Source organism: Saccostrea echinata, unplaced genomic scaffold, assembly GCF_033153115.1.
Source record: "Saccostrea echinata isolate AGI-Se365-2 ecotype Australia unplaced genomic scaffold, CSIRO_AGI_Sech_v1 ptg000002l, whole genome shotgun sequence".
NCBI classification, from domain to species: Eukaryota; Metazoa; Mollusca; class Bivalvia; order Ostreida; family Ostreidae; genus Saccostrea; species Saccostrea echinata.
In genome coordinates this window covers 6,870,882-6,891,561 of record NW_026889751.1, presented here as the reverse complement: position 1 = coordinate 6,891,561, position 20,680 = coordinate 6,870,882, and the positions used below count along the sequence as shown (strand labels likewise).

Genomic DNA, 20,680 nt, shown 5'->3' with positions numbered 1-20,680 from the left:
CTCAGTTTCAAAGAAACTATCCAAGATATTTTTATCAAACTTCATATGCTGATAGATATTGATGAGGGCTATGCAACTGCATCAACATTTCTTGACCTTGACCTTTCCTTTGACCTAGACCTCACTTTTCTTAAATTAGTGTTTAGCTCAGTTTTAAAGATACCATTCAAGATAGTGTAATCAAACTTCATATGTTGATACATACTGATGTAAGCTATTCAACTGCATCAACATTTTTTGACGTTGACCTTTCTTTTGACCTTGACCTCACTTTTCTTAAATTAGTGTTTAGCACAGTTTTAAAGATACCATTCAAGATAGTGTAATCAAACTTCATATGTTGATACATACTGATGTAAGCTATTCAACTGCATCATCATTTTTTGACCTTGACCTTTCTTTTGACCTTGACCTCACTTTTCTTAAATTAGTGTTTAGCTCAGTTTTACTGAAACAATTCAAGATATTTTTAACAAACTTCATATGCTGATACATACTGATGAGTGCTATTCAACTGCATCAATATTTTTCACCTTCGCCTTTCCTTTGACCTTGACCTCACTTTTCTTAAATAAGTTTTTAGCTCAATTTTAAAGATACCATTCAAGATAGTGTTATCAAACTTCTTATGCTGATACATACTGATAAGATCTTTTCAACTACATCAACATTTTTTGACCTTGACCTTTCCTTTGACCTTGACCTCACTTTTCTTAAATTAGTGTCAAACTTCATATGCTGATACATACTGATGAGAGCTATTCAACTGCATCAATATTTTTTTACTTTGACCTTTCCTTTGACCTTGACCTCATTTTTCTTAAATTAGTGTTTAGCTCAGTTTTAAAGAAACCATTCATAATATTTTTATCAAACTTCATATGCTAATACATACTGATGTAACCTTTTCAACTGCATCAACAATTTTTGACTTTGACCTTTCCTTTGACCTTGACCTCACTTTTCTTAAATTAGTGTCAAACTTCATATGCTGATACATATTGATGTAAGCTCTTCAACTGCATCAATATTTTTTCACCTTGACCTTTCCTTTGACCTTGACCTCACTTTTCTCAATTCATGTTAAAATGTTGCATTACTAATATACCCTTGGCGGGGCATTCATGTCCTATGGACATATTTCTAGTTTTCTTTTTTTGTTTGTTTGTTTGTTTGTTTTTCTTTTTTTTTTCTCTTTTTTTTTCTTTTGCTTGCTTGTCAAGAAATCTCTGGGTTGGAATTATTTACTGGGGTGGACACACACAACAACAACCCCGGAAATAAAATTCCTGGATTCTCTCTCTCTCTCTCTCTCTCTCTCTATATATATATATATAAAGTGGCAATTAGAAAAATTATGTGAAATACAGAATCTATGCAGATTCTGCATTGCAGAATTAGTCCAGAGTTGAGGATTTCATTTGAATATATGATTTAACAGAACGTTGTTTTCAGTGTCCAAGTAACTGGCGAAAAATAATGAAAGGTTTTCCTAGTTGTTCTATTCTCATACAAAATATAGCTACCCACAATAGTACTCCAAACCTTCCACTAGCTCCTTTTTTGTAGTCGCGTGGATCCAGCAACCATCAAAATAAAGGAGCTAATGGAATGTTTGATTTTAATCAGACTGGTATTTTACCCTGGACATCTCGAATGCTCGGATATCTTAAAGTTTTTTCTCGGCCCCATCGAGTTTGAGATGACGAGGTTTGACTGTATTTTCCCTTTTGATTTGACACATATTTCAGGTTTCCAATGGCAAAACATAGACACTGCAATTTTCAATAATATTGAGGGGTACCCATGCATCTTATTTCCGCAACTCCTCCTATACCACTGAATAAAATTTAATGATACTTTCATAGAATCTATGTTACATGGTGCCATTATGCACCTCTCCCATTGCCAAACGTGGACTTTGCCATTATAAACATATGGTAAGCGGGGGTATTATTTTGTGAGCTCAGTGCTCTAGTTCCTCCAGTTTGTCTTTAAAATTATACATGTATTTAGGTTGAACTTAAATTATAACATAATATATAAATTTTGCTTGAAAAGGTGAGGACTACAAAATTTCTCTGAGAATCTATGAAGATCTTGTTAAGAATTTTGTTTGAAAATATTGGTTATAAATAGCACCAGGGTTTTGTTTTAAACATCCATGTAATTGAATGAAAAATGAAACACGTATACTTTTATTGTAAGAACGCTTAATACGTAGAAGCGTGCCATTTAAAACTTCCTAGTAACACTTTTCTACATATGATGTAGATAGTACCCACAGAATACCCCCCCCCCCCTTTGAGTCGTTTATTAGGGGACTGATTGTACTTCCGTCACCGATGATTCCCCATGTGGGTTGAGGGATCATTACTCAGTTTCCCTGCCAAATTCATACTCGTCTGAGTTTCCTGTTTAATAAGTATTTTACCAGTCAATCTCAAATGTCCAAAAACTCATTTCGACAATTCATCTTGAAATTTTAACAGTGTGTCCTCATTTTTGTGTGAAAATTTATCATATTCAAAGTAAAAGTAAATAGGTAACCAATCTTTGAATAAGTGCTCACTGGCTGGTATCAATAAAAAAAAAAGGTCGTTAATGAAAGCAAGATCAGTATGACATCTGGGGTAATGCGAGGATGAAAAGAACATTTATTAAATTGTTAGGATAATTTCGAAAATTATTTTCGATTTCGATGTTGTATTATATCATACCTCATTATAATTATTCTATACAACACGTTATCTGATTGGTTCTAGACAGTCACGTGACAGGGCCATAAAACTTCATATTTCCCTGTCGTCGACATGCTTTTCATCATATTCAACCTCTTCGGAGACTTCGTGCATTTATCGTTCGTTGAAGGAAAACTCCGGAGAGCAGCTGACGTCAATAAATTTATAAAAGTAGAAAGATTACATCTCTAAAGCAGTGACAAATTAGCGATCTTCTTTCAAATAAGAATAATTTAAAAAAAAAAAAAAAAAAAAGGAAATCGAAGACAATTATCTGTGAAGTGTCCAAGGGACTTCAGTAAAGTGTTTCGGTAACTTTTTTTTAAATGAAAGTGAATTTGAGAACGGTGCCGAATTTGAAAGTTTGTGTTTATTTTTTTTTTAAGGACTTGGCTTGTTTCGGTATGATAAACAATTTATTGCATGAATGTTCGGGAAATATGAAGATTTATTCATCCAAGAAAAATCATAATCCCCGAGGGCGAAGCGTGGCTTCACGTATGTACGTATGTACAATTTCTAAAAAGAGGTAAATTATTGACAAACAAGTTGATGAAACAAGAATATCAGCTGTCTCGTTTAAAGTCATCATTTCGTAAGTTCTATGGTCGATACAATGACCTTGTCAGCAAATACAATTTATCATTGAGTCAAATGCTGACAGACGTTTTTCATACTAATTGTTAGGCCATTATTTAAACACTGAATTGTCGACGGATTTTTCCATTATTTCCCGATCATGACAAGGAGCACACGGCGGGTGTGACCGGTCGACAGGGGATGCTCACTCCTCCATGGCACCTGATCCCACCTCTGATGTTTGGAGGTCCATGTTTGCTCTGCTCCTATTTTGTATATTGTTTGATGGACTTTTGAGCTTGAATACTGTTCGTTATCTCCATATATTTCACTTCATATTTCCCGATGCTAAGACAAAAAAACTCTGTACTTTTATATTAAAAATATATGATTTAGTCTATCCTCCATGATTTTTCCTCATTTGTACCATTATTATTATATCTATTATATGTATCTTTTTTTTTCTTTTTTTGTTCTTTTTCACTTTCATTTTCTGAATATGTATATCATATACTTGTACCTCTGACCTGAATTTATATGTTGTAAATATTTTTCATTGTCCTCATGTACCATATATTTACATGGTTTTGAATGAATAGATGAACATGAACTTGAACATTCATGCAATAAATGTATTTTATATTGCATATTGGGCTTACACTTCGCCCAATATAAGTTTTTTCAAGGACTCCGGTCACTTATTTCCGTAGTACCCCTCTAAAAGTGTGTACATAATAAATATCCTCTTAATGACAGGTCCAGGAGACAAGCTGCATGAATATGATTCTGATTTTAGTCTTGGAGTTTCCAGGTAGGACCAAAATGGACATAGCCAGAAAAAAAAACGATGTTCAGGTGACCGTCAAGGCCCATGCGCCTCTTGTTCTATTACAGAATTTACTTTTGTATGTAACATTACAGACAATCAAAATACGAGATAAATACCTTATAGCCATCCGTCCCCCTTTATATTATGACCCCATTTCCCTTTCCCGATGATAATCTTATTTACATGGTCTCTTCATATTCATCTGTTAAAATTCGCATTTCGGATGTTCTATTTCCGTCATCATCATTTTAGATATTATATTAAGAAAATGGCAAAAAGGGACATCATAGGATTTTTACAGTCTGTAAGGGCTGGTTTATTAAATGTAAGTATTTTTTCATTGTTCAGTTCAGATATGTATCCAACTTTTCAATTATGGAACTTTGCTGCTTCTCTTTTCACATTAATCAGGGAAACTGATGTGTATTGGGTTATCTCGAATTTCCTCTAAGTTTGTTGTCATTATGTGAAACAGGCAAGCATACCAAATTAGAAAATAAATTTAGCCTAATATAAACAGAATGGATTCTTATATACTGAAAGATTTGAAGTTAAAAAAAAATATTTAATATACATGTATTCGAATTCCCCATGTTTCGCGAAATCACTGCTGAATGTCAACAAACTTGGAGGAAATTCGAGATAACCTAATACACATCAATTTCCCTAATTGTAATAAATTAGTTAATTACACTCTAATTTCATTGAATAATATAAAGGAGATATGAAGAAAACTAATATTAAGGATATCTTTATTAATTAAAATAAGGAAAGTAACATATCTTTTGAAATTTTTAATAAGTTTGTAGATAACGTTAGCTAGTTTATAGGCGCCTAATCATTGTTATACATTTTGAAAATTTTGATTGGACAGGTTGAACCTTTTTTGTTATTGCTGCATAATAAGCTAGAATAAACTCAAATGTCAAGCAAGGTATATTTACGTGTGTTTTTGTAGATAAAACACCCTGATAATTATTTGAGATTTCAAGTTGGAAAGGAAGTAGCTGCAAGGTATTTATAAATTAATGCAATATATCTTCCCTGATGTACACAAGAAGATTTTCCTATGATATGAAGACATTTTAAATGTTTTGAAACTATTTAAAAAAAATTTTACCTATCAAACTTTTTCACATTTCTGTAGAACTCAGCCTGCACCAAACCTTCCAGATGGCCCAAGTCACAAATTGTCTGCTAATTACTATTTAGAAAGAGATGCTCGCCGCCTGGTGGAACCACCAGAGGAAATCTTGTCTGGAGGACAAAAGCTCCTCCCAGATACAGCTGCTTCAGAGGGAAAAGGGTAAGATTTCATCACCTATCCTAATTAACACAAATCTACTCTGTTTTCATGTTATCTATTTCCACAATTTGTATTTTTTCATGCAACACCACAGGAACTTGATGTTTTGATGGTGTAACCCCTTCCCCCCTCCATACCCACAAACACATACACACCTTCTGAGAATTTTTATTAGACATTATAACTTATCAAAAATTCATGAATTCATTGCCTATCATACCTGTTTTCTTGTTTAAATGATTTATTTTCTTGTGTTCGTTAATGATAGGCATGGAATTCATGTATTTTTGATAAGTCTTCTTGTCTAATATTCTCAGAAGGTTGAGGGTAGGGTTCGGTTGGGGAGGAGAGTGTACCATCCATGCATCAGGTGCCTGTGTCCAATACTAGTACTTGTAAACTCTTGAAGATTTTCATTTTTTAAAATTTTTGATCTTAACGTAGGTCGCGGGTTTGCTGACGTCGTTAAAACTGGGTACGCAATTTATATGATTTGGGCGACTTTCTTGTGCACATTTGATTATGACGTCACAATGAAAATGAAATCTGCGATGATTTTCGTTTTACTAAATTCTTCAGTATATCATTATTTATAGTCTTGGACAGATTATTTATTTTCTTGCCCAGTCGAGAACAGATTATTTATTTTCAACATTTTCGAGGACAGATTATTTATTTCCAAAATCTGTAACCCCCCCCCCCCCCCCCCCCCCCCCCGAAATGACCATCCCCTAAGCAACAGCTTGCAATGCTGTAACCTACAGATTTTATTCGCTACTTTGCTTTCCATGTCCAACAAGTAGAATTAATGTTCTTAAAAAAAACTGGCTGTTGATTATGTCAATAAAATTAATTTTGAAATCCTTGTCCCATTTACCCCACTGAAAATGTGGTATGTAAAAATAAATATTTTGTTTAAATATATACTGAAAATATATTGTATTTAGCCGGGACGATATTTGGCAGAAATTCGTAGATTTGAGCGCCTTGCTGAATGGTCAAAATAAAAACATTTTATATACTTGAATTACTTGAATTAAAGGATACCGTTTTCTGCCAGCACGCTTTAAAAGAAAAATACACAGCCAAATGTAAGGATACGTCTAATCAACGAAAAAAACAAAACAAACAGAAAACAACACATAAAGAAAGTAAATTGGAAGAAAGAAACTAAAGGATTGATTGTTGTTTTACGTCCCTTGCGAGAATTTTCACTAATATAAGACGTACAAAAACCCTAATCTGAAGAGAAACATGTCTAATAATCATTTCATTGATATAAAATTATTATGATACGATTCACGGGTCACTTGAAAGCAGACAGACGTGAATTTCTTTTTTATGAAAATTATTTTAGCGTATTTTTCTGCACCGAATACCGGATAGATATTCACGACGTCAAGCATGACGTCGCGATATTTTATGACGTCGCTCTTAAAAATGTTACATTTTGCGATATAAAAGCAATTATCCACATTTAAATTACACGAAAACTAACCCGAAGACATATTAATTTTTTCACATTGATTTATTTCAAATCAATTCTTTGTTAAAATACCAAAGGGAAAACAATTTCGTCTGCACCATTTAAAAGTTATTGATATTTTTTTAAACAAAATCTTGCCTCAAAATGAGCCGAAAACGACGTTTTTCTTATATAATTCAATAGAATAACGTCGAAAATGTAACGACAACAATGGCATGTTTGGGATTTAATTACACAAAAACGATGCAGACGAATTTTATAAAATTTTCAGAGAATATAAAACGAACGTAGAGGATTCATATAACTAATTTTCATGGTATGTTTTCGGACACTTTTAAATGGCCTGCAAACCCGTGACCTACGTTAATTACATTTATTGTCATTGATTTGTGTCCTTCAATACTTTTGAGAAATGTATCAGTTAAAAGTCATTTTAGTGCATTGAATGCACTGGGATGTATTTAGGGGTAAAATTGTTGATTAAGTATCTTTAAAAAATCATGATAAAATCTGGAAAAAAATATCATGTTGGAGTTAGGCAAAAAGATGAAACAAATCTTATGAGAATGAAAATTAAAAATCATGTTATGGTAACTTTTATATCTTGTGTACAATGATTACTCTATTAATATACATGTAGTATCAAGTCAACCAGACAAACTGGTAACCACATTGAGTCCAACCTAAATATAGAAATTTTTGCGAATATCTTTCAAAATGGTTCTTCCCTTATTGTTTTTGTTTAATTTCAACAGGACTTTTTACACAGGTAGATGGCACTAAGATACATAATTCTGTTTATCAATTTTTGATAATGACAAAACAGTGTTGTCATGGTTACTGAGAATATAAATATCTCTGTGTAATTTCTCCTCCTTCAGTTAAAATCAAATTTCAGTAAAACTTGGTACACAGGTAGATTATACTTAGATAAATAATTCTGTTCATTGGTTTTTTTATTTAAACAATAAATCGTTTCACAATAACTGCAATACTGCTCTTTTGCAGGGCAAAATGAATATTAATACTTTAGTGAAAAATGATGTAAAAGTAATTATTTAATTTACGTCATTTAATAATCTGTCAACAAAAATTTCTCCAAACATTATTAATTTGCCCTGCAAAATTGTAGTATTGCAGTTATCGTGAAGGGGCTAATTGATGTTGCCATGTGTTAGCATATTTAAATAGAAATTTCTGTGAAATTCTTTCAAAACATTATTTCTCCTACAGTTTTGGTCAGATTTCTAGACTTGGTACACAATTAGACTATACTAAGATGTATACATCTTTCTTTATTATAAATACACCAGTAGAGCTACAGTATCATCAGAGACTTCTGGTTATTATTTACAAATTCAGTAAAATTATTTTTTTAATGTTTTCTTTTTAGCCCACAATCCCCAGGATACAGAGCAATTACACCTGGAAACCCATATAATCCAAAGTCTATTCAACTCCCATACTAGATTGTGATTTTGTTGTTTTTATAATAAATATAACAGTACAACTTTCATGATTTGTCATTTTTATACCATGAGAATATTGGTGTATACTGGTGTATTTGAGAAATATTGCTAAAAATAATAATAAAATTTTATAGTTTAACAAATAAAGAAAAATGTGGATTATGTCTAATGAGAAAATTTTGCTTATCAAGCTGGGTAATTTTTTAATCAATATTTTTGAAATAAGAAAAACTTAATTATATAATGTTAAATTAAAACACATAAATGCAAAAGAGTAATAATATTTATTTAATACTCTAGTTCAAATATACGTTACAAATTCTCCGTACATATGCTAATTATGTACATGTATGTTTTGTAAGCATTTATTATAGGTAATCCATATCTGCTAGAGTCATCATAATCTTCTTTAATTAGTTTATCTTTTATTTATTTTATTATTATTATTTTTTTAATATCGACATGTTGCTGCTATCAGTTTTGAATTTCTTCTTATTTTTGTGTTATTCTTCACTTGTATGCCCTGAAGGGCCCCAAATTTTTTTCAATAAATCTCATCTATACCATGGCCGGGGGAACCGGGGGTGGGGGGTGGACCCCCAATAATTTTGTCGATATATAGAATACTAAAGAAAAATTAGCTTCCATATGTTTGTGCACCCCCTCAATATAAGACCGCGGAACATTAACTGGCAAAATTGGAAATATACAGCTTACGTCCTTTCCATCTGTTACAGTCAAAACATTTAATGATATATAATAAAACATGATGAAATGGGCGGGTACAATGCGGCACGGACGTCCGAGAAAACATTGGATTGAAATTCTAGTTTGAAATTCATTTTCAATCCACCTGAGCTGTTTTCAAACGCAGAGTGTGAATGTGTGATCCAAAAGACAAATAATTTCAATTCCCAAATACATTTGTTGTTTGAAATTCATATTTATCATTGTTTTTATGAGTTTTTAGCTTATAATTTTAAGGACATGTAAAAGACATAGAAGACAGAGATTATTTTTTTCAGGGTTGGCTATTTGATTCTAGAGGGGGGGGGGGGGGGGGATAGTCGATTCAGATCATGCTTTCACATGACAAAATATATTTATTTCTAAGATGACACTGAAGAGGTATTTTCTTTAGTTTTGTCTTCACTGAAAAATGTTTGACAATCAAAAACAGGGAGGGCTTGTCCAAACGAAAAAAAAACTTTCTTTTTTATTTCCAAGATCGTTCTTCCCGCCCGCCCCCAACATATGCATGCACATACCTAACAGAAATCAATGTTTGTCCCTTTATATTTCTTTAAACACACTGGTCAGAAAATCTGATTTATATATTTCAACTTCAAATTATTCCGAAATTGAAATTATTTGTCTTCTGGGTCAGTCAGTAATTCGATCATTGCCTTCTAGCGTAGCTGAGGTGGATTGAAAATGATTTTCAAACTAGAATTTCAATCCATAGCTTTCTCGGACGTCCGTGCCAAATTGTACCCGCCCATTCCATTGTCTTTCATTGTAACAGATGGAAATGATGTAAGCTGCATATTTCCAATTTTACCAGTTAATGTTCCGCGGTCTTAAATTATGGAAGGGAATTACCGCCAAAAGTCTATTTATCTTGCTTTTATTCTTATTCTGCTTCTTCTTTATTCTTTGTTATTGTAACTATATGTCACTTTATTGTTTTCATATTCGTCTTTATTACATTTCACTTTGAACTTTTTTCATTCTTCATTTTGTCCTTACTTGCATGTTGCTTTATTCTTGTAAAATCGTTCTTCTTTCTTTTAAATTGATGCAGTTTCTTTAATAAATAATTATGATCATCTCTATTACAAATGTAAATTCAGTCACGCAAACCATGAAGCGCATTCAACGAAGACGAATACAAGTAGTGTGAATTTAATGTGGCATTATAAAGCTAGGTGGCAGGGTGTTCGCTGCGAGTGTTGGTAAAATTGGGTACGCAAACCCGGGCCGAGGTTATTCGAGATTTTTCAAATTTCTGCCTTTATACTTTATCAATCGAACCCAAATTTTCAAGTTATGTTAGTTATAGGTTTATTTGTATACGCGGTAAAATTGCCCCGAAATGCTCAATATTTTAGATTTTCTCAAAGAAAATTATTTGATTTCCAAGTTTTTGGAAGGCAATATCAAGCTGACATTTTTTTTTTTTTTTTTTTTACAAAAAGCTAATAAATTTATAAATTATTCGGATGCTAAACATTATATTTTAACTATTTATAAGCCTTTCTTCTTTCAAATGTGCTTTTGTTGCTTTAAATAACACGTTTTAAGAAAGTCTGGGTCATTAAAACCAGACCAATGATGAAAACTCCAAAATAATTGTGTATTTTTCTGTCACCTATTCAAGTTATTTGTTGGATGATTGAATTTCAGTTTTATTGATATTAAAAAATATTAAATATTTTGATAATTACTAGTATACCCTTATAAATTGAGTTGTTTTTCAGGACCCCTATATATTCTTCCACTGAACTGACATTTCTTTATTTCAGGATAATAACTGTTCATGCGCAGTCGCTTGATTCTGGGGACCGCGGGGCTAGTCTGGTTTCGGCCAAACCATAATGCTCTGCAAAGTAGTGCGGAACATCATGGGTAGGCCGGAACCAGGCTAGACCGAGGCATACTAGAAATTTCCCCCGGTTTTAATGAAAATATGTATTAATTTTTTGTATAGAAATAGCACTTTTCAATAAAGAAATTAAATATCTCTAGTAAGCACACAGTGTTTGACATCAGAATAACTCAAAAAAAAATATTTTGTCAATGTCTCGTTCGGCAAAAATATGTAAAATGTCCGCTTGATATTGCCTACCCATCTTAGCAAATTGGAAATCAAATATCTCCAAAAATAATCTAAAATATTGAGATTTTCAAAATATAAATACATGAATATAAATATTGGCAATTTTTACAGCGAATGCAGATGAAACTTAGAGACGTCGCATTGTTTTTGAAAGGGGCAGCCAGAGAAAAAAAATAACTTACCTAAAAATCTTGACAAGCAAAAACAAAACAAAAACACAAACAAACAAAAACAAACAAACAAACCAAAAAGAAAACAAACAAACAAACAAAAAGAAAAAATACTTCAAACTCGAAAATTCTATTTGGGGGGGGGGGGTCCAACTTCTTTCAGTACCAAATTTTACTCATACGTCACTACGTACATGGCCCTTATTTGACTAAACTACAACAAAAAGTGGGAGGGGTCAACCAGACATTCAATGAACATTTTCATTAGTAAAAAGTTATGGCTAGAAAAATGTTTGGTGGCCAGCCAGCCCCCCCCCCCCCCCCCCCCGCTACCGGTATCATTTAGTGAGACTTACCCCATAGTCAATCGCATCATCTCGGGTCTTTCCGTAAGAGGTCGGAAAAACAACCTCGAATGTATTAACACCACCGGATGTTAAAATTTTATACAACTTCCTATTTATTTAAATATAGGATAGACGGAGTTAAAAGTCCCTTCTATAGTATATTTTAGGTAATATCTTTACATTCAATAAAGTTAAACTCTATACTCCACAGATAAGAGGTCTTCCCACATTCATTTCAAAGTTTGTGAAAAGGGGGGTTGTCATGGCGTCTACGTAATACATTCGAGTTTGTATTTCCGCTAGACGGAAAGGCCCGAGAAGTTGCGATTGACCCCATAGTGAGTCTTCCCCCGGAAGTCTGGCTATATAAAGAGACTTCCCTTCCGGGGGGGGGGGGGGCAATGACTATATAGTGAGCCGACCATAGTGGGACTTCCCCTTCCGTGTTTGGTTTGGATTTTATTTACATCGACGATGTATATATTGCATATTTAGGTAATGATCTTATATATATATAAAAAAGATGAATAGTTTCAAATGAATCAATATAAAAGTGCGCATTAAAATTTTATCGTGCACAGCAGATTATAGTATTGTTCCGAGACGATTCTTATCAAAAGAAAAAAGACATAATTAGTTTAACAGTAAAGAGGTCATTACCCGTAGAAACGTGCAGTTTACCTATATGTTTACCTGCATGGTTAAGAAGTTTTAATTGTAAAAATCACAATTAAAATGTTTTAATTATTTATTCATATATTTATTGATTCATTCATATAGGAGGGATAACTTTTATCCAAACACTGAAAACGTTAGTATAAAAACATTGTTTTACAATAAAAAAAAAAATATTCGGAAACTAAATCAAAGGGGGAAGTTTCGCTATGAAGGGGGAAGACTGACTATATAGTGAGACTTTCCCCTGGAGAAGTCTCACTATATAGCTAGTCTTCCGGGGGAAGTCTTACCACCTAGGCAGCCTTCAGGGGGAACGACACCGGATACATGTCAGAACCTATAACATACATATTTGAAAATTTGGGTTCGATTGATAAAGTATTAAGGCAGAAATTTGAAAAATCTCGAATAACCTCGGCCCGGGTTTGCGTATCCAATTTTACCAACACTCGCAGCGAACACCCTGCCACCTAGCTTTATAATGCCGCATTAAATTCACACTACTTGTATTCGTCTTCGTTGAATGCGCTTCATGGTTTGCGTGACTGAATTTACATTTGTAATAGAGATGATCATAATAATATTTATTAAAGAAACTGTATCAATTTAAAAGAAAGAAGAACGAATTTACAAGAATAAAGCAACATGCAAGTAAGGACAAAATGAAGAATGAAAAAAGTTCAAAGTGAAATGTAATAAAGACGAATATGAAAACAATAAAGTGACATATAGTTACAATAATAACAAAGAATAAAGAAGAAGGCAGAATAAGAATAAAAGCAAGATAAATAGACTTTTGGCGGTAATTCCCTTCCATATTAAATAACGTCTGATGACCTTTTGATTTGTTTTGATTTTTGCTTGTCAAAGGATTTTTGATAGTGCCCCCCCCCCCCTGAAAATGTATGATTATGCCCCCAAACTGAAATTGCTTTCTACGGGCTTGTACATACAGTCAGTTTGGACTGAGAGACCCAATCCGAATATCTAATCCGGAATCGATTTTGTAAATTAGTTCGAATATATAATTTCCAGTTTGCAACATGAATGTAAACAAACATTACACAGTAGGCTTTACAAGTAAGTAAACAACAGTTATCTGTGACAGGGACGTATATATAGTATATATTTCCCTGTCTGTGAGTAGATTTGACTTGACAAATCGGTGTTTGAAGTCGTTGTTAAAAATGCCTGTCAGGCTGTCACCAGAGACGTAAATTATTTATGTCTCTGCTTCCTTTAGGAGGAGGTCGTTATCAGGGCCATACAGGAACTCCTTAGGTACATGTTCATGTATGGAGCTAAGCTCTTCAAAACTCTTTGTTCTTTCCCAAAGTAATAAAGATTCTAGAAGGGATTTCGTCTTCAAAAGTTCTAAATGTGCCTACGTAGTTAGAACTGACTTTGGGACCATAAAACTTAGATGAGCTCACTTTTGATCTTAGTCTATCTTTTCCACTATCTATAATTCCTTTTGTAAAAGTGAGACTAAGATCAAAAGTGAGATCATCTAAGTTTTATGGCTCCGGAGCCTGATGCTTCTTTCCTGTTAAATAATACACAGTATACACATTTCTGTTGTACCTTTGAACTATAAAGCAACTACAGGTACATGTATGTTTCTCTATACAAATTCACTTTAGAGGAAGTTCTTAGAAATTAGATAGGTCAGATTACGTAAATAGATATAATTCTTAGTACCAAGAGAGAGAAAAGGGGGTGTGTCACGATCTATATATATATATATATATATATATATATATATATATATATATATATATATATATATATATATATATATATATATATATATATATATATTTAAATTTACTTTCACAAAGAAAACAAGATGTGTTTGTGAAACACTGATGCCCCCGTATGGCAGCTTATGGTGAAGGTTAAAGTTTCTTCAAATGCAAGTCAAAATCCAGGCCAAAAGATAAAAAATGTTGATACCCAAAGAAAGGTCTTGTCTCAAGGAATACACCTGTGAAATTTGAAAAAGTTATGGCGAAGGTTAAAGTTTTTTAAATAAAAGTCAAAGGTCAAGGTCAAAGTGGTTGGTATCCAAAGGAAGATCTTGTCACAAGGATTACATATGTGAAGTATGAAAGCCCTAGCATCAACCATTCAAAAGTTATGGCCAAGGTTAAAGTTTTTCAAAAGTAGGTCAAACTCCTAGGTCAAGGTCAAAAGGTCAAAGTGGTGGTTGGTATCCAAAGGAAGGTCTTGTCGCAAGGATTACATATGTGAAGGATGAAAGCCCTATCTCCAACCATTCAAAAGTTATGGCCAAGGTTAAAGTTTTTCAAAAGTAGGTCAAACTCCTAGGTCAAGGTCACAGGGTCAAAGTGGTTGGTATCCAAAGAAAGGCCTTGTCACAAAGAATACACATGTGAAGTTTGAAACCCCAAGCACCCAACTGTTCAGAAGTTATGGCCAAGGTTAAAGTCTCATAAAATTTTGTAAAAGTGGGTCAAACTCCAAGGTCAAGGTCAAAAGGTCAAATATGATGGTACCCAAAGAAAGGTCTTGTCACAAGGAATACACATGTGAAATATGAAAGTCATAGCTCCAACCAATCAAAAGTTATGGGCAAGGTTAAAGTTGACAACAGACAGACAGACAAACGGACAAACAGACAAACAGATAAACAGACAAACAGATAAACAGACAAACAGACAGACAGGACAAAAACAATATACCCCCGGGATCTTTCGATCCGGGGGCATAATGAAATGTTCAGGCTTCCAAAAATAGTGCATCGATAAAAGTTGATAATGAATTCATAGGAGTGAAACTGTTCACCGCGGTATATTTTCTCGGTTTGATACACGGTGCAAAATCTTTAATTTTCGGTTCGGTTCATTTTTCGGTCGGGGTAGTTATTCAGTCGGGTTTGGCATAAGGTAAAACACGTTACTCAGTATAAATAAGCATAGAAAACTAAATTTTTGATGAGAGATAGTTTGTAAAATAATTTTTGACAGTCAAATAACTCTAATCAATTTCTTCCAGTCAATTTGCAAATAAAAATTAGTAAATTAAGTGACTAGATTTAGTAAAAGAAAGAATAAAATAAGGTTGAATTTGTTTCCTTCTATTAAAATGTATCGTATCGAAAATAACCGTGCCGAGACAAAATTATACAATACGTATCGAACCGTGAAGGAGGTGTATCGTTTCACCCCTATGAATTCAGTGCAACATAAGGTAATTGGGAGTAGCACAAAGACGCTCAGTTACGTTTATTTAGAAAGTGGAAGAACATATCATGCCTCCTTGGTTCGTAACCTCCGTGGTTGTTTTCTCTTTTATTTTTATTATTTTTTTAATAACCAGAGCGATTTGTTATAAAAATGAAAACCTTCCTTATAACTGAATCATTTACAACAAAATGTGACACCTGATCCGGCTTGTTTTCATTTTATATTTAAGTAAACAATAGTGAAGTAATACATGTACCTCGTCGTACCCCAATGGAGATAACATGACTATTTCTTATATTGCTTTATAAATGGGGTATTGACTTATTATAATACTTATAGATAGGTCATAAGGTGGGTCAAGTGTCTAATTTTCGGACTACTGCAAAGTAGAAACTGTAAATGCCGATTTGAGGATGGATGGTACTCGAAGGAAGGATGTTTAAGGTGGTTCTTTTGGGAGAAGCCGGTGTTGGTAAATCCTCCATATTCTTACGACTTAAAGATAATGTCTTTGGGGAATTTCTTCAACCAACTTTGGGGATAGAGAGCTGTTCAAAGGTTGTGAAGATTGATGGTCAAAATATCACAGTAAGAGCATTTCTTGTTGAATTATCGATTGTATTCACAAGCACCACGTAAGCTTAGTGATAAAGAAATTTAAGGAAATAAGCACGATCATAAAAGAATAGTTTATACTTACAACTTATTTACCTTATGAAATATATTAACGAAAAGTTTTATTAGTTTTGCATCTGGGATACAGCGGGAGCAGAAAGATTTAAAACCATCACCCGGAATTACTACCGAAACACGCACGCTGTGTTCTTAGTCTTCAGCTGCAATGATCCGGCATCTCTCCATTACCTATCACAGTGGGCAGAGGACTGTACCAACCATGCCCCAAAAGGCAAGAACGCAAAATCTATCTCAATTTTCGTTTTGTTGGTATTCATTTTTAACCCCACCTCCAACCAGAAATAAAGAAAGAGGGCGTACAAGGCGAGGACAATCCCCCGCTCTGGGACAATATATTTCTCAATTTTCAAAGTTCACGGAAAAGTTATATTTTTCTGAAATAATGTTCTCAGTAATGTCATCTTCAACACATTTGATTCAATTATTTTATTGAATGACTTTTTGATTGATAATTTGTTATTAAAGTTGACAGTAAAGCATATTTAGAGTGGAAAATGGGTTTATTAGAGCCATAAAAAATGATTTTTGAATATGAATGGGTCAAGTCTCCATTCTTCATTAACGTTTCAATGACGGAAAAGTAAATGTAAAATCTATTTCATGTTTCAATAAAATGGAATCTGAACCCATTCTATATGAAAATCGAACATTTCTGAAAAAAATTTACGCTTCAACAAACTCGTTTATTTAAATCATACTGACACACAACAAGAAAAGCAGATTTCGTAGCGTTGTGGTTAACGCGTTCATTCTTACGCCTAACCGTGACTGAGCTTTGGAGGGAGTTCGAATCATGCGTGAAGCTTTTTTTTTCTTTTTCACTAGGGGTGCAACGATACACTAACCTCACGATACGATATGTATCACGATACATGACAAGGTAAAGAAGTCCTTCACCCAGTTAAATCTGAGGTCTGTAAGATGCTGGAGATGAGTTTAATTGCCGTACTGCGTTATCGTCGACCTCATGTTTTGCGCGGAAGCAATTTTGAAATTGTAAACGAGGAAACAAAACGGATGATTCGCAAGTTCTGGACCGATTGAACCGAACCGTGATATTCAGTTTAGCGTATCATTAATTGAACCGAGGAAAAATATATCGCGATATACCGACGGTCAAACGGTTTGTCGTTGCATTCTTATTTCACATACCTTAAAAAAATTAGTGAAAAATAAATTGTCAATAATGTGTTCCACAAAATATAGGAAGCAAGTGTGTAAAAGATTATATTGACAATGTAATTTTTGAAAATTATGACATTTCATGAACTCTTAGAATTGAAAAATGTCTTCTCTCAGAGCGGGGGATCGCCCGCGCCTTGCACGCCTTCATTCTTTGATTAGCACACAGGCTATTTTCCCCCTTTCTTTATACAGTTCTGGTTTTGCACTATACATATTGTAAAGATTGAAATCATGTCCAAATTAATAGCTTGACAAGAATTACTTGACAATTTTTTTTAAATCGAAGAACAGTCTTCGATCATTTTCTTTTCAAAATACTTCTATTTTTACAGTCGTGTATTGATACATTTAGTTCACAATGATCTTCCGTTTTCGCATGTCATCACCAACACTGGAATTTTCACTACTTTTCTATTATTTTCAGCTTTAAAGTTTCTTATTGGAAACAAGTCTGATTTGGAAAGATTAATTCCCGTTGAAAATGTAGATAACTTCGCCACGGCTTTTGATTGTGAAAATACTTACTTCATAAGCGCTAAGACAGGTAACTTTGAGGATAATTCAGTATAAAGTCTGCATCAAACAATCAGTTGACCTCACAAGAATAAGTTGACGCATCAGGATACATATATATGTATATACTGTCTTAGTATCTCTGTAACTTTATTCTCAAATTTGACAGTTTTGCAACTGGTATTGAAAAAAAAGGGAAGGGGGGGGGAATAAAAATTTTAGAATTACTAGGTCACCTGCGTCACTCAGGGCTGCGTTCAAAATTGTAATTGCTAACCTAGCAGCTAGGTGTTAAATATCTATCTCTACTGAACGGACAGCTCACCTAGTCGCCAAGTGTTAGGTTTAGGCTTAGGATAGTAAAAACATTTTTGGAACCAAAAAAAAAATATTTGAAGCGAAAATATAAATGTAAATTTACATTTAATTCGCTAAGATATAGAAAATAGTAACCCTTTTTGTTAAAATCTTGTTTGTTGCGAAGTTTCAATAAAGGAGGCCCTCTTGGGTTTGGTACTAAGCTTCATATATTTATGCTAGCTCACCATACGTAGCGGCTAGGCTAGCTCGTAATTTACGTAGAGGCCACGTAGCCACCAACTTGAACGCACCCCTGGTAACCTATTGCTATATGTTTTTGACCATCGTTGGCCGTCAATCGTATACTCTGGGATATTTTCACCTTGTTTTTTTTTTTTGGAACCACTTCTCTACTTTCAACCAATTTTGGTACATAGCATATATGGGTAATGGGGATCATAAATTGTGCCTTGAATTTCAAGCCCCCACCCCAATTAATCAAAGGATGTTTTGCTCACAGACTATTTGAAACTGGTTCAGTATTATATATATTTTAATATTTAAAAAAAAAAATATTTATGATTCACCACACAGCTTAGAAGTCCTGCAGGCAAAAACAAACCAATGGGTATAATCCTGTACTGTTAATATTTCTAATTTTAGGTTCTGGAATTGAAGAAAGTTTCCAAAGAATTGGCGAGAGACTCATGGATGTTTTCAATACTCCACTTGTAATTGAATCTCAGTATAATGAAACTGTTGAAATCACCAAATTCCAAGCACCTAAGAGTAGCTGCTGTCAGTGACAACATTTGTTTACCATACATTAGTTAAACTTCACATTGAACTGATCATTACATTCAGGATGCATGTAGTTTTTCTCCATTTCAAATAAACTGTAATTCTAGGTAGTATCTCAAAACAGTAAAGGTTTTGTTAGTATAGGCACTCCTTTCCTTTAGATGTACAGTGTACTATCAATTTTGTGAACATCAACATTATACTTTTCATAGTGTGATATTATTAAAAAAAACTTTTTTCTTTTCTTTTTTTTATTCTTGAAATGAAAGGCAATACAGATTACCCTATTTTTAAACAATAGATTTAACTCTCAGACATGATTAACAAACAGCGGTGAACATAAACCATGGATGATCAACCAAGGTTGTCAGTCTCCCCATCAGCTGATCATGTCTTTTGTTGTTGCTGTTGCTTTATTGCTGCTGTTGTTGTTGTTTAGGTTTTAGAATTAAATCTGTTGTTAATCTTAAGTGTCAGTTATGGTAAATCGCACTCTCAATTAGGAACCACATTCTCCAGGTGTGGCTTATGTGCTGCAAAAGTCTCCACACAAAAACACACACACTTCTTCATCATCATCATTTATCATCATCATCATCTTCTTCATCATATAAATAGTAAGATTTGGAGACTGTAGTGCCATGGGTAATTCTGCTTCCCTGTCATTCCAAGAACAATGGCCTGTATAAAAATAATTGCATTTTATAATAAACTACAAAAATTCATGCTAAAGCAGTAACTTTTTCCTGCCCTGCTCTGAATCTAATGCATAATAGGTAAAAAGCTATCTGTAAAGATGAAGACAAAAAGATAACATTTTTTAGCAATACTAGTACTATACATGCTATTGGGTTCAATACTCAGAATAATTGACATTCCAAACTGGACATTCACTTTACAGTACCAATTAATGAATCAAATGGTCTATAAAAAGCAAGCTGGTATTTTAATAAATCAGATTTCCCAGTAAAGTCAATGGAATGTGATCAGGTTCCTATGTTAATCATAGATATATATACATACCACATGTGGCCAAATGGCTACCTCAGTCGCCGAGCCTCTCTTTCTGATTCCAGTAACGTCAAAATGTCGCCCTCACGAACTGGACCCTTGACATTACGGATAATGGAACGGTTACTGTCATCCAGAAATTCTACTCGCACCTAAAATATGTTGATCATGCATTATTAGCTATATATCTGGCATAATTCAATTGGTTTAATCATTGCATTCAACTGTAACTGTTGTATTGTTTCAACAGGATTCCATACAAACACCTACTAGAAAGCTCCATTTTCTCTCATTAAAAGAAGTACCGGTTAGAAAATAAGACTCCACACTAGCATTAATTTTGTCACCTTACCATTCCAACCTTTTCATCCGGACAACCTGAAATTGAATCTAGGTTGTCCAAGTGATGAACTTGTGTAGATTCGAGTAAGAGGCAAATATTATGACCTACTGCAAATTGATGCATTTCTGAATTTGCACAGGTGCAGGGATTCATTCCAACATGCATACATCTGAACTCT

At 33.6% G+C, this 20,680-nt stretch overlaps 2 protein-coding genes across 3 annotated transcripts; both read left to right on the top strand.

The window, feature by feature from the left end:
- Positions 1–4,402: 4,402 nt before the first annotated feature.
- LOC133199662 (NADH dehydrogenase [ubiquinone] 1 alpha subcomplex subunit 7-like) lies at positions 4,403–8,457 on the top strand. Its single transcript, XM_061335539.1, has 4 exons — positions 4,403–4,474; positions 5,108–5,163; positions 5,297–5,455; positions 8,335–8,457. Exons 1-4 carry the CDS (start codon positions 4,418–4,420, stop codon positions 8,408–8,410), a joined length of 348 nt encoding a protein of 115 aa, XP_061191523.1. The 5' UTR covers positions 4,403–4,417; the 3' UTR covers positions 8,411–8,457.
- A 5,040-nt stretch (positions 8,458–13,497) lies between these two features.
- Positions 13,498–19,755, top strand: LOC133206257 (ras-related protein RabC-like). 2 transcript variants are annotated; one of them, XM_061342213.1, is made up of 5 exons: positions 13,498–13,524; positions 15,993–16,241; positions 16,398–16,560; positions 17,959–18,078; positions 19,011–19,755. In XM_061342213.1, exons 2-5 carry the CDS (start codon positions 16,071–16,073, stop codon positions 19,151–19,153), a joined length of 597 nt encoding a protein of 198 aa, XP_061198197.1. In that variant the 5' UTR covers positions 13,498–13,524; positions 15,993–16,070; the 3' UTR covers positions 19,154–19,755. The 2 variants fall into 2 exon arrangements, with proteins under 2 accessions (XP_061198197.1, XP_061198191.1); XM_061342207.1 differs by lacking the exon at positions 13,498–13,524 and having other exon boundaries at positions 15,777–16,241.
- Positions 19,756–20,680: the final 925 nt, after the last annotated feature.

Bases quoted from the DNA above. Each gene is read 5' to 3' on its own strand.
- LOC133199662 (XM_061335539.1), top strand. From the start codon at position 4,418: ATGGCAAAAAGGGACATCATAGGATTTTTACAGTCTGTAAGGGCTGGT. The intron at 5,164-5,296 runs GTATTTATAAAT...ACATTTCTGTAG, and splicing joins GGAAAGGAAGTAGCTGCAAG to AACTCAGCCTGCACCAAACC. The intron at 5,456-8,334 runs GTAAGATTTCAT...TTTTCTTTTTAG, and splicing joins GCTGCTTCAGAGGGAAAAGG to CCCACAATCCCCAGGATACA.
- LOC133206257 (XM_061342213.1), top strand. From the start codon at position 16,071: ATGGTACTCGAAGGAAGGATGTTTAAGGTGGTTCTTTTGGGAGAAGCC. The intron at 16,242-16,397 runs GTAAGAGCATTT...AAGTTTTATTAG, and splicing joins TTGATGGTCAAAATATCACA to TTTTGCATCTGGGATACAGC. The intron at 18,079-19,010 runs GTAACTTTGAGG...TTCTAATTTTAG, and splicing joins CTTCATAAGCGCTAAGACAG to GTTCTGGAATTGAAGAAAGT.